The following is a 14,923-nucleotide window of genomic DNA, read 5'->3' on the forward strand; positions in this document are numbered from 1 at the left end:
GACAGAGAAATAAATGATGTTATGCTGGACAGATATAGTGATTTTGAAGGACAGAAAGAACTTGAACCTCAAGGTGGCTATTGAAGCGGTACACGACGTTTATCTCCAGAGTAACAATAACAGTTCAGTCAGCGTGAGTACGAACTATCTCCATCCAAACAGTCTAGGCCCAGTGTATTAGAATTTAAAAGATATTGATGACATCGCACTAGAGAACATTTATGAATACTACTACAATCGTGTCTTCAATTCCTATAGCAAGCTAATGAGGTACTATATGTGCATTAGATTTGAATAACATTGCTGATTAATTCTAAATTGTGTGTCTAGCAAAAGACGAACAGGAACTCGCTTCAAAGGAAATAGACTGTCGCAAATGCAAACTGTAAAAGAGCATGTAATATCACGAATTGATAGAGTAAGATCGTATGCTCCAGTTCACTATTGGCACCTGCAAATGTGGGCACTAGAAGCGTCAAAATGTTTGGCTTGGACAATTTCAAAGCGTCGATTTCTTTTCTCGACAATCTTAAGGCTGAATAAGGCATTTCATCCAGGCATATTACATTTGTCATACGTAAGGACATAGAAGACGGCAATAATATACGTCAGAAAGCCCAGCAGTTTTTAGAGGAAGTGAACATATCTATGACAGATCTGGTTATGGAGAAAGGAAATGTTTGGAACAGTGACCAGAGTAGATTCTAGTATGAAATGTCTTCATCATCAACACTGCCTCGCATAGGAGAGAAAACTACAGCTAGTGTGTTGCAGTCTGTACATAGCTCACCCACAGGTGCACAACTGACGTGGCTTTTTAAGGATAGCCAGATTAGCAAACAAGTTCTGTATCTGTTTCCAAGAGGCACAAGGCACTTTCGGCCCAAATATTGCGAAGAAACTTGAAAGAACCAGCCTACAAAACATTCATGTGAAGTGAAGCTAAAGTGCAAAAATGACTACAGAACATATGAAAAGTTTTCCGACTTCTGTGGCGAACATGTAACAAGTGGAAAGAGCCTTTTGCTGCATGATTCCCGGATAGGTAATACAGGTCTTACCCTTCTAGATGCAAGTTTTCCAAAGAAATATATTGCCACCGATAACCATCAAATATTGCCAGCCCCTTGATGGTTACTTCTTTCGTCAGTATAAGCTCTATTTAGAAGAATTGCTGATTTTGTAAGACTACAATGTGCCAAACCACAAGTGAAGATACATGACCGTTATTTCATCATCAAACATCACTCTGTGATTTACGATCAATTTTCTGCATCAAAGTAGCGCCTATGTTGCAGTATGCTTGGCGAAAGGCAGTTTTGACACTGACATCCCATATCATCATTTGAAAATATAATTAGTGTGGCTTTTGATACTGGACTGACAGAATGCGAAAGTGATTTCGAACGAAAAACGTGGCTTTAGTGAGGAGCGCACATTGTTCTCTTCCACCTTGTTTTAACCACTTCATCGAAATTCCGCATCTGCACTATGAGGAATAATATAAGCACTATTAGGTGTGTAGGATATGTTTGTTTTGCGCTATTATAATTACTTTAAGCAGATGGATTTGAAAGTGTTGATTGAAAATGTAATGATACACTAATGTCATCGAATTCTGTATAATTTTCTCTCTATCTTATTGATATCTTGTTACTTTGTTTCTCTCTATTAAAATTTCGCTTGTTCTGGAATGCAACGTTTTGCGTGGAAATGACACAGTCCACTGTTTTTGTTTATGATCGAGTGTTATTCGAAGCATGTTTTCGTGCGGTTCCGAGTCTTCGAGGTCAAATGTGTCCCGTGTGAACCTCAAATAAGTTTTGGTTTTCCTACAGTCCATGTGGTCCAACAGAGTTCAGAACAACTGCTCATTTTCCTTTCTCACGCTGTCTTGTAGTACACAAACGTAATATTAGAGGTACGTTGGTGCTCGAGGCTTTAGTGGCCGACAATTTTGAAACAATCATTGCTTCCAAAGAATAATTCAGTTAGACATTAGCATAATTTAATGTTTCTTTTGAAGCCTATATGATAAGGAGGTTTTCATGTCACTTATCTGTCATTCTCTTTTAGATTTCACGCTTTTCGCTTGTGGGTGTCTCCACCAAACCTAAGCTAGAAGTAATACAACTTCCTTCTGTTTAACTGTTGAGACTGACAGGTGAATGAGGGCGGGTGAAATGAAAATAGCAAATACTTTTTACATACAATTTATTGTGCGCACCCCATGTCCACCTTTCCCCCCCTCCCCCCCCCCCCCCCCATGACATCAGTCGCATCTTTAAGAACATGCTCCCTAAGAAACTAGTTTGTAGAAGGGAACTCCAAGAAACGGTATAAATTTAACACATAACCGAATACCAGGACACTACAGTTATGCACTATTTAGATAGTCTTGTAATCTTGGTAAGACGTGGAGAGTACTTACCAGCCAACATACCAAGGTTTGGTGCCGTCCCTCATCTTTGCTCTGTCTTCGCTCATGTCGAACACTTCCTCCAAGCGCTTGAATTCCGTTTCGTACGGGAAGAACTGGCAGCCTCGTACGTTTCTCTCGTCATAAATACTCTTGAAGAACTCGAAGTCGAATACCTCTGGAGCAGTCCAGTTCTCCATCGCATCAGTCACAACTACCGGTTTTCCAGTGTACGCGTATCTGTGGGAAAGAAGAATAGATAATGACGAAGGCAGACGGGTAAGTACTCTTTCAAATGTAGTTTTTTAGGCCATCTGGAAAGTGAGATCATTTGATGAATCCTGCTATTACCTGAAGGTAGCTTCTTCAACTAGAAAAATATTTTGATTTAGTTTGCTTTGTGTACAAGTGGTAATATTCATTTATAAATATGCACGTATTCGATAATCTGGTCATCGCACGTGGGATGTGGGGGCGGGCGTAGGAGGGTGGAGGATTAGGAAGAACGGTGGTGAAGAAAGGAAGGAGGCAAAGTCTGGGTGGCAGGGGGTGGGAGGGTAAGTGGGAGGAGACAGCGCACGAATCTATATCTCATCATCATCATCATCAGCCAATTCAATCATTAGATGATGTGGCCTCTTCGAGTCGTGGATTCAGGTAGGCTTTCAGAAGTCTTCTCCAAGTGGCACGGTCTTGGGCAGTTCTCTGCCAGGTGTTACCAGCGATCTTCTTGATGTCTTTGTCTCATCTGTCTGGTGGTCTTCCTCTAGGCCTCCGGTGCTCTCTCGGACTCCACTCCAGTACTAGCTTCGTCCATCTGTTGTCTTTTCTTCTTGCAACGTGGCCAGCCCACTGCCATTTCAAGGAACCTACTCTCTCTAAGATGTCATTAACCTTCGTCACAGACCGGATGTCATCTGCCCTTTTCCTGTCCTTTCTTGTATAGCCCAGCATTGATCTCTCCATGGCTCTCTGTGCTGTCCTAAGTTTCCCTTTTGTGAATGAGTTCAGTGTCCATGTCTCGCAGCCATACGCCATCACAGGAAGAATGCATTGATCAAATACTGCTTTCTTCAGATTTACTGGCATTTTTGATCTGAATACTTTTGAATTCTTCCCAAATGCTTGCCAGCCAACCTTGATGCGTCGATAGATTTCTGGCTTTATGTCTCCCTTCATATTTATAATCTGGCCAAGGTAGACATATTCACTGACCGCTTCTAGTAGACTGTCCTTGACTTTCACATCTCCAGCTGGGACCCATTTGTTGGATATTACTTTTGTTTTGGAAAGGTTCATATTCAAGCCAACCAGCTGACATTCCGATGCAAGATGTGTAACTAAGTTTTGGAGCTCTGCGAAGTCTTTGGCCAGTAAGGCAATATCATCAGAAAATCTCAAGTTGGTAAGCCTTCTTCCATTAATTCTAATTCCCTTACCTTCCCACCTCAGCTTTGACATAGCCATTTCCAATACAGCAGAGAACAGTTTTGGGGAGATGGGATCACCTTGCTTGACAGCCCTCATGATGCGGAATTCTTGAGTTGATTCGCCGATGTTAACACAAGCTGAAGAATTCTCGTAGATTTTCCTGAGCACTTCAATGTATGCTGCTCCCACTCCTTGCTCACTCAAAGCTTGGAGGACAGCTACATGGCTAACGGAGTCAAATGCCTTTTCAAAGTCAACAAAGGCAATGCAGAGAGGCAGTTGGTATTCATTCGCTCTGCTTATCACTTCACTACATTTATACTCCGCAAGCCACCCAACGGTATGTGGCGGAGGGCACTTTACGTGCCACTGTCATTACCTCCCTTTCCTGTTCGCGGGAAAAACGACTGCCGGAAAGCCTCCGTGCGCGCTCGAATCTCTCTAATTTTACATTCGTAATCTCCTCGGGAGGTATAAGTAGGGGGAAGCAATATATTCGATACCTCATCCAGAAACGCACCCTCTCGAAACCTGGACAGCAAGCTACACCGCGATGCAGAGCGCCTCTCTTGCAGAGTCTGCCACTTGAGTTTGCTAAACATCTCCGTAACGCTATCACGCTTACCAAATAACCCTGTGACGAAACGCGCCGCTCTTCTTTGGATCTTCTCTATCTCCTCTGTCAACCCGACCTGGTACGGATCGCACACTGATGAGCAATACTCAAGTATAGACCGAACGAGTGTTTTGTAAGCCACCTTCTTTGTTGATGGACTACATTTTCTAAGGACTCTCCCAATGAATCTCAACCTGACACACACCTTACCAACAATTAGTTTTATATGATCATTCCGTACGCATACTCCCAGATATTTTATAGAAGTAACTGTTACCAGTGTTTGTTCCGCTATCATATAATCATACAATAAAGGATCCTTCTTTCTATGTCTTCGCAATACATTACATTTGTCTATGTTAAGGGTCAGTTGCCACTCCCTGCACCAAGTGCCTATCCGCTGCAGATCTCCCTGCATTTCGCTGCAATTTTCTAATGCTGCAACTTCTCTGTATACTACAGCATCATCCGCGAAAAGCCGCATGGAACTTCCGACACTATCTACTAGGTTATTTATAAATAGTGTGAAAAGCAATGGTCCCATATCACTCCCCTGTGGCACGCCAGAGGTTACTTTAACGTCTGTAGACGTCTCTCCATTGAGAACAACATGCTGTGTTCTGTTTGCTAAAGACTCTTCAATCCAGCCACACAGCTGGCCTGATATTCCGTAGGCTCTTACTTTGTTTATCAGGCGACAGTGCGGAACTGTATGGAAGGCCTTCCGGAAGTCAAGGAAAATGGCATCTACCTGGGAGCCTGTATCTAATATTTTCTGGGTCTCATGAACAAATAAACCGAGTTAGTTCTCACACGATCGCCGTTTCCGGAATCCATGTTGATTCCTACAGAGTAGATTCTGGGTTTCCAGAAATGACATAATACGCGAGCAAAAAACATGTTCTAAAATTGTACAACAGATCGATGTCAGAGACATAGGCCTATAGTTTTGCGCATCAGTTCGACGACCCTTCTTGGACACTGGGACTACCAGTGCTCTTTTCCAATCATTTGGAACCTTCTGTTCCTCTAGAGACTTGCGGTACATGGCTGTTAGAAGGGGGGGCAAGTTCTGTCGCGTACTCTGTGTAGAATCGAATTGGTATCCCGTCAGGTCCAGTGGACTTTCCTCTGTTGAGTGATTTCAGTTGCTTTTCTATTCCTTGGACACTTATTTCGATGTCAGCCACTTTTTCGTTTGTGCGAGGGTTTAGAGAAGGAACTGCAGTGCGGTCTTCCTCTGTGAAACAGCTTTGGAAAAAGGTATTTAGTAATCAGCATTACGCGTGTAATCCTCTGTTTCAATGCCATCATCATCCCAGAGTGTCTGGATATGCTGTTTCGATCCACTTACTGATTTAACGTAGCACCAGAACTTCCTAGGATTTTCTGCCAAGTCGGTACATAGAATTTTACTTTCGAATCCACTGAACGCTTCACGCATAGCCCTACTTACGCTAACTTCGACATCGTTCAGCTTCTGTTTGTCTGACAGGTTTTGGCTGCGTTTAAACTTGCAGTGAAGCTCTCTTTGCTTTCGCAGTAGTTTCCTAACTTTGTTGTTGAACCACGGTGGGCTTTTCCCGTCCCTCACAATTTTACTCGGCGCGTACCTGTCTAAAACGCATTTTACGATTGCCTTGAACTTTTTCCATAAACACTCAACATTGTCAGTGTCGGAAGAGAAATTTTCGTTTTGATCTGTTAGGTAGTCTGAAATCTGCCTCCTATGACTCTTGCTAAACAGAGAAAGACGTGCAAAAGCATTTAACACCGAAGCGGGAGATAATGAAGCGGGAGATAATGAAGATGGATGAAAATTAGTGAAGTACAGTCGTATAGGGGAATGGGCTGGAAGGCACAGAGGATGCAGTCAGCAGCCTGATTGGAAACTTTTCGTCCACTAAAATGTGCAGGGGTTGGGCAAAAAAATAAAAACACCGCAAGAAATGCATGATTGAACATAAATGCAGATGTTAGCCAAGCCTGCAGTTGGCGCTGTTGTAATTGACGACGAACTACACCTGTGCAGCGTCCTCAGTACATAGTGTCAGTGGCGGTCACAATAGTGTTCTTTAGAGATGTGAGTGCATTGTGTCGGAGCTAACTGAATTCGAACGTGAGCAGATTTTTAGTGCTCGAATGATGGATGCTTCCGTAACCAAGGTAGCCGAAGTGTCTGGTGTATCAAGACGCACCATATCGAAGATATGTAATACATACAGGGGAAGCGGGGAAACATCATCCGCTAAGTCAGAACGCGGACGAAAGTGTGTGTTGCGTGATCAGGACAGACATTCAGTGAAGAGGATTGTGACGAAAAATAAGAGGACGACAGCTGCATAAGTCACAGCAGAACTGAATATAGCACTCACTAAAGCTGTCAGCACCATAACAATGCCAACGAAGCTTCATAAGATTCGAATTGTAGGGCGAGCTCGATTTCCAAGACCACTTATCAGTGATGCAAATGCCCACAGTAGGAAAAGGTGGTGTCGAAACCATAAGACGAGGACTACGTAGCAATGGGAGGAAGTCCTTTGTTCGGACGAGTCTTGTTTCACGCCGTTTCCAACCTGTGACGAAGTTTACGTCCCAAGAGTGAAACATGTCGTGGGTTCGTTGAAGAATTGGACAGCCAAATTGTGGTATTCCATGGGCCCAACGATTACTCTGAAAGGTCGCTTTACTGTCAAGGATGATGTGACAATTTTGGCCGATAAGGTCCATCCACTGCTACAATGTTTGTTCCCCAACGGTAATGCTATGTTCGAAGATGACAGCACCCCAGTTCACACAGCTCGCATCGTCCGGGCCCGGTTTTGTGAGCACGAGGATGAATTTTCACATCTGCCCTGGTCACTGCAGTAAGCAGATCTCAATATTGTTGAGCCATTGTGGTTTACTTTGGAGAGAAGGGTGCGTGGTCGCTATCCACCTCCACCATCACCGAGTGAGGTGGCGCAGTAGTTAGCACCCTGGACTCCCATTCGGGAGGACGACGGTTCAAATCTGCGTCCGGCCATCCTGATTTAGGTTTTCATGATTTCCCTAAATCGCTTCAGGCAAATTCCGGTATGGTTACAGGGCGAGGCCGACTTCCTTCCCCATTCTTCCCTAATGCAATGTTCAGATGTTCAAATGTGTGCGAAATCTTATGGGACTTAACTGCTAAGGTCATCAGTCCCTAAACTTACACACTACTTAACCTAAATTATCCTAAGGACAAACACACATACCCATGCCCGAGGGAGGACTCGAACCTCCACCGGGACCAGCCGCACAGTCCATGACTGCAGCGCCCTACACAGCTCGGCTAATCCCGCGCGGCTAATGCAATGGGACCGATGACCTCGCTGTTTGGTCCCCTCAGCCAAACCAACCAACCAATCAACCAACCAACCTCTACCATAGTTACCTAAAGGTACATCTATTTTGCAGGGAGAATGGTAATATTCCCATGAAAACCATGTTGTTGTTGTTGTGGTCTTCAGTCCTGAGACTGGTTTGATGCAGCTCTCCATGCTACTCTATCCTGTGCAAGCTTCTTCATCTCCCAGTACCTACTGCAATCTACATCCTTCTGAATCTGCTTAGTGTATTCATCTCTTGGTCTCCCTCTACGATTTTTACCCTCCACGCTGCCCTCCAATACTAAATTGGTGATCCCTTGATGCCTCAGAACATGTCCTACCAACCGATCCCGTCTTCTGGTCAAGTTGTGCCACAAACTTCTCTTCTCCCCAATCCTGTTCAACACTTCCTCATTAGTTATGTGATCTACCCATCTAATCTTCAGCATTCTTCTGTAGCACCACATTTCGAATACTTCTATTCTCTTCTTGTCCAAACTATATATCGTCCATGTATGAAAACCATACGGGACATGTATTTATCCATTCCGAGACGACTGGAAGTTGATTTGAATGTCAGCAGGTTTCCTCACCGTATTAGGCACGGTAACGTGTTGTGTTTGTGGTGTTTCCATATTTTTGTGGGCCCAGCCCCGAATCCTCCCGAAATCAGGTAGGTAAGCAGGTAACAGGACCGAATTCTCCCAAATTGACACAATGCGACAGAGCATTGTCTGCGCTAATGACCACAGCTGCCTGCGGCCTCTTCGCAGTTCGCGGCAGATCGTTGTAGAGTGAACATGACCTCAGACGAGCTTACAGTTTCAATAGGTAGGAGGGGAACGAAAATGTTCATTTTGAAAGGTAACACCTTCGGTTTTCAAATGGTTCAAATGGCTCTGAGCACTATGCGACTTAACTTCTGAGGTCATCAGTCGCCTACAACTTAGAACTAATTAAACCTAACTAACCTAAGGACATCACACACATCCATGCCCGAGGATTCGAACCTGCGACCGTAGCGGTCGCTCGGTTCCAGACTGTAGCGCCTAGAACCGCACGGCCACTCCGGCCGGCTTTCGGTTTTCAAAAACTGCTGAAAGGTGGTGCAGCGCGATGGACGTGCAACATTAATGGCTGCAGAAGTTTTGTTAAAACTGTTTCTGTTGAGGAGCTGGATGTCGTGGAGTGTCAGGAAGAGCACAATTATGAAGAAATGCGTCATAACAAAATTCAGAGGGAAGAAATCATTTGTGACCTAAAGAGAAAAGCCATAGAAGATATTTGTGAGAGACCGTCAAAATTAATTTACCAGAAGTTAAAAGGAGAAGATACGCAACATATAACTACGAAAGATGTCAACAATGTAGGCGCAAAACTGCCCACGAATGCTGCAGATGTTCATGATGTTATCAACACGCTGAATGTGGAAACCACAGACGGGACAAAGCGTTTATTACAAAATAACACCAAAAAGAGTGATCATATTTTGTGACTCTGCAAGCCTTAAAACATTAACGCAGTGTGAATCTATATATGTTCATGGTACGTTCAAGTGCTGTCCAAAGTTTTTTTGTCAGCTGTTTACAATACTTGGGTTAGTTAATGGCCATTCCATTCCATTGGTCTCTTTATTAAACGACTAGAAAACTTCGTCGTATTAGTATGTATTTCAAAGCGTTGTTGATAAATGTAGTGATATAGGTTCGAACTTTTCGCCATCAACATGTTTTCTGACTTTGAAGAGAGCATAATGAAGGGTGGAAGTGAGGTCTGGCCTGATATTCGCAATATCGTTTTCAGTCCACAATAATTTAGTGCCTGTGTCCCAGAGGTGTGCTGGCTGCGGGTGGCGACCCTCTGCTCAACCCCTAGCTACGTACTGGCATCCACGCACGGTCTTATGGTAGAACTGTTATAACTCTGCTTCGTGCATTACTTTTTGCATAATGCGAGTACGAACAGGCGCGCAGAAGAAATTATAAAAATATTTTTGCCGTCTATTGCGCTTCTATAGACGATTCAAATTAAGTTTTCTTAACCATCTCTTATATTCAGACATCGGACACTTATCAATTTGTTATATGTATAGATTTACTGGAAATGTAACCATAATTCATAAAATGAACACTGAGATAGAATATGTGTTGCGAAAGCATGATTTGCTATTTTAATAAATTAATTATGAAGAAATCAAGACTATAAATGATTCCAGTTTCTAAAAATAAATATCTAAATAAGATAAAATATAAAACTTTTAAACATACAACACACGCGAAAAATGTTTACATCTTCTAGTGCAACTTCATATGCTTTCCTTTGCCTGCTTCGAGTATTCATAACGTTTAGAGCTGCTACCTGCTTCAAACGGGAGGATTCGGTCCCATCATTTTTCAGACCCTTGCGAGGTTGGGAGGATTCGGTACCATTTTTCTGACCGCGGGAGGATTCGGGGCTGCGCCAATTTTTGTCACCCCTGTGAGTGTTACAAGTGCACATGATGAATGTCGCTAACTCTGATGTGTGTGCCTTGTGGTTAGGTGTATTATTTGCGTTGTTGAATACGACGATAGAGAAGGGAGAGAGTGAAACCAGGTCCCAGCTAAAAGACTATCCACTCGAACAGCACTAAGGTGGTCGCAGCGTCCAACGTCCCTTCTAACAGCAACAGACGAATGAAAGAAGGAATATTACAGTTTAACGATTCTTCGGCGACAAGGTCATTAGAGGATGAGCGCAGTATTACGTTACGGGAAGGAAATTGGCCGTTCCCTTTCCAAAGGAACCATTACGGAATTCGCCTTAAGTGGTTTAGGGAGACTGCAGAAAACGTAATCTGAATGACCTGACGAAAGTCTGAGCCGCCGAAATAGTGCATGCGAGTCCAATGTACAAACCACTGTGACATCTCGTTTAACAGCGCTGGATCGCTGTTCACGGCGTCACATGTCCTCATCCAGTAAGACACTTCCGAGAGGTACTGAATTTGAGACAGAACATTAAGCAGAGCCTGGTGACGGAGCAATTGTACGCTATAAGGTAAATTGCTTCCACGAGCGGAATTTGAACCGGTTACCTCAGAGTCGAGCATCACTGCACAAGCGCGGTTTCGGTTAATTAGTGGAAAGGTTAAAGACGATCTTCAGAAGAATGAAACGATTCCAATGTCAGAACTTTCGTCTCTATGACGTTGATAAAGTATAAGAAACTATCACCAGCCGTTATTATCTTAGGCGGCAAATACCTACGATGAAAGTGTACAGATGTTAGTCGCAAGCCGTGATATGTCAACAGTGAATGCAATTACGTCAAATCTAATGAAGCGGTTTTCACATGAACAGTAAACACGAGTAATGTTGCTCTTTGTGCGCGTTTTTTCGTTGAGTCCTTTTGGACCACGTTTACTTCTGTTTCAAAGTGATTTTGCGTATTCTTGCCCAGACGAATTTTATTGTCTCGGTGTTGGCATTTCTTCTTTCCTCTGCTCATGGCTGTCGTTTTTTTTTTCTTTCTATTACATCGCCGTTCTTCATCTTCCATTTAAAGATACTTCTATCCAGCGTTATCTGTGCTACACTTCCACCGTGTATCAGAACAGTATTTGTCAAAATGGTTCAAATGGCTCTGAGCACTATGGGACTTAACATCTGTGGTCATCAGTCCCCTAGAACTTAGAACTACTTAAACCTAACTAACCTAAGGACGTCACACACATCCATGCCCGAGGCAGGATTCGAACCTGCGACCGGAGCGGTCACGCGGTTCCAGACTGAAGCGCCTAGACCGCACGGCCACCCCGACCGGCAGTATTTGTCAGTTTGTTGTCGTTTATACAGAGCACGTGGCTGAAGGCTAGTTCCCGATGGTGCTAGTTATTTCCGTCGCCTTGTTATGCACTTCGTTAATCTTATTCTGCAAATACAACGGGTCCTCAGAGATGTTTCACAATCCTCCGATTCCGACTCAATTTACCGAGCGAGGTGGTGCAGTGATCAGACACTGAACTCCTATTCGGGAGGTCAGAGGTTCAAATCCCACTCCATCCATTGAGATTTAGGTTTTACTTGGTTCCCCTAAGTAGCTTGTGGCAATTACGGGAGTGGTACCTCTTATAACGACATAACCGATTTCCCTTTCGCCACATGAACTCGAGCTCCGTCTCTAATGACGTCCTCATCGATGGGACGTCAAACCCTAATCTCACTTTCTTCTGTCGCTTCATTTTCTCTTTGAAGTCCTGTAACTCAAGTTTAGTCTTTGTATGCGCACAAAACATCTCTCTGAAAAAGTCCTGTTGAGACTCCCTCGTAGTGTTTTATTATTATACACGGTGCTTCACTACGTCAGCCACAAATTTTGACGGATGATAAGTCATGTACAGTTAATTTTTGCCCTGTGTCCTTTTCAATCGGTAATTTAGGAGTTAGGCCAAATTACAGGCTACGCGAGCCAGAAGCGATCTTATAGTGTACTTATTGGCAAGACGTACCATCAAGCCAGATGAAGGGCCCATTTGATGGTGACAAACGCAGTCTGGTAACGTTCATTCTCCTCGGAACCTCCACACGCGAATAAATTCTTCGTAATGCTGTACCCAGGACTGTAGTTCGTCCGAAAACACGACGTGGTGTCATTCCTGTTTCCGCTGTCATCGTAGGACACACCACTTTCGGCCTGCCTCTGTCTGCTGCCGCGTTGAGGGAAGATGCGACAATTGTCGCCGTCCTGACGTTCAATTGAGCTCCAGAAGTCATCGCCCTGTCCGTGTCAATACTTGTATTGCTGTACACAGACACATTTCCTGACTCAAGATTCATCACAGTGATGTACAACCACGCACGAAAACAATACGTCTGTCCTCTTGGGTGCTAGTCTTGTGGATCCAATGAGATCTCGGATGGCGTTTGAGTAAGATCTTGCTCAACCCATCGATTGCATATCTGTATAACCGTCGTCGGAATCCGACCAACTGTAGCAGTAATATCGCGGAACGATAGAAGCAGTCTCGGTAGGCCTCGATGTAGGCGCTGTCGGATTGGCAGATGTGCTGGTAGATTTTCTCCTTCTAACACGAGGCGTAACACCATTTTCTCACGAACAGCTATCATTCAGATCTTTCCTTATACATGATGGTCACAAACAGTATGAAAAACTTGTAAGGGTATTGAAGGGTAGGTTGTGCTGAGAAACAACTGTTAAGAAAAAAAATTCGATACTCCGCGCCGTTTCAGACTTAATTAGCATTGAAGTTGCCAATCAGACCGCTGCTCAACCGTCGAAGGGAGCGATAAAGAAATTGGAAATGACACGGTAGTTAAGTATGGAAACCGAGCCAAAGACTGAGTAGACTTGTGTGCTATCATTTACGCTATGAGGACAACTGACATTAAGTTATCCGGAAGGCTGCTTGAATTTGCTCTCGCAACGACCTTATTGGATAACTTCAATGCTAATTAAATCGAAAACGGCGCAGCATACCGAGTTTATTTTTGCAATTGTTTACCACCACAACATATCCTGCACACCCTTGCAAGCTTTTTAGACAGCTTCTGACCACTCTGTATACACAATGTATAGCCTACCTTGTGCTGTTGCGCTGAGATGCTTGTCATTTGAATATGCAAGCATGTAGGAGACTTCATGACAGTCTGACGTTTATTGTACGCTGCCTTCATGATGTAATTACGCTGAAGAGCCAAAGAAACTGGTACGCCTGCCCAATATCGTGTAGGGCCCCCGCAAAAACGCCGAAGTGCCGCAAAACGAGTGGCATGGACTCAACTACTGTCTGAAGTAGTGCTGGAGTGAACTGACACCATGAAACCTGCAGGACACCATGAAACCTGCAGGGCTGTCCATAAAACCGTAAGAGTACGAGGTGATGGAGATCTTTTCTGAACAGCACGTTGTAAGACATCCCAATTTTACTCAATAATGTTCATGTCTGGGGAGTTTGGTGGCCGTCGGAAGTGTTTAAACTCAGAAGAGTGTTCCTGGAGCCAATCTGCAGCAATTCTTGACGTGTGGTGTGTTGCATTGTCCTGGTGGAATTGTCCATGTCCGTCGGAATGCACAATCGACATGAATGGATGCAAGTGGGCAGACAGGATGCTTACGTAATCAGGGGTCCCATATCACTCCAACTGCACACGTCCCACACCTTTACAGAGCTCTACCAGCATGGTTCAAATGGTTCTGAGCACTATGGGACTTAACATCTGAGGTCATCAGTCCCCTAGAACTTAGAACTACCTAAATCTAACTAACCTAAGGACATCACACACATCCATGCCCGAGGCAGGATTCGAACCTGCGACCGTAGCGATCGCGCGGTTCCAGACTGAAGAGCCTAGAACCGCTCGGTCACGCCGGCCGGCCCACCAGCATGAACAGTCCCCTGCAGACATGCAGGGTCCATGGATTCATGAGGTTGTCTCCGTACCCGTATACGTCTATCCGATCGATACAATTTGAAAATAGACTCGTCAGACCAGGCAATATGTTTCCAGTCATCAACAGTCCAATGTCGGTGTTGACGGGCTTTGTTTCGTGCAGTGATCAAGGGTACACAATTGGGCCTTCTGCTCCGAAAGCCCATATCGATGATTTTTTGTTGAATTGTTCGCACGATGACACTTGTTGATGGCTCTGCATTGAAGTCACGTTGGGCGATTCCCTTTTGTCGTCGTTGAACCCATTTTTGCAGGAACTTTTCCCGGCCGCGGCGATGTCGGAGATTTGATGTTTTGCCGGATTCCTGATATTCACGGTACACTCGTGAATGATCGTACGGAAAAATCGTCACTTCATCGCTACCTCTCGTGCGCCGACTATAATACCACGTTCAAACTCACTTAAATCTTGATAACCGATGTAACAACTGCGCCAAACACTTGTCGTTTTATATAGTCGTTGCCCACCGCAGTGCCGTATTCTGCCTGTTCGCATATGTATGTATTTGAATACGCATACCCTTACCAGTTTCGTTGGCGCTTCTGTGTATAAGAACCAGCAGTTTACGGGAGGCGCACTACTTATACTATACAGTGCACTATACTAAACTCGTAGTTCGCTGCTTGCTTCTAAGTCTTCAGTGTGCATACC

General features: G+C 44.2%; 1 protein-coding gene across 1 annotated transcript in view; it reads right to left on the reverse strand.

Annotated features, from left to right (window-relative positions):
• Nucleotides 1–14,923, reverse strand: part of LOC124555047 (bifunctional arginine demethylase and lysyl-hydroxylase JMJD6) — a 551,390-nt gene that overhangs the window by 233,188 nt on the left and 303,279 nt on the right. Inside the window, exon 3 of the mRNA XM_047128818.1 lies at nucleotides 2,432–2,659. Coding sequence (XP_046984774.1) covers nucleotides 2,432–2,659 — 228 coding nt within the window. The remainder of the gene's footprint in view (nucleotides 1–2,431; nucleotides 2,660–14,923) is intronic.

Source organism: Schistocerca americana, chromosome X (assembly GCF_021461395.2).
Source record: "Schistocerca americana isolate TAMUIC-IGC-003095 chromosome X, iqSchAmer2.1, whole genome shotgun sequence".
In the NCBI taxonomy this organism is placed as follows: Eukaryota; Metazoa; Arthropoda; class Insecta; order Orthoptera; family Acrididae; genus Schistocerca; species Schistocerca americana.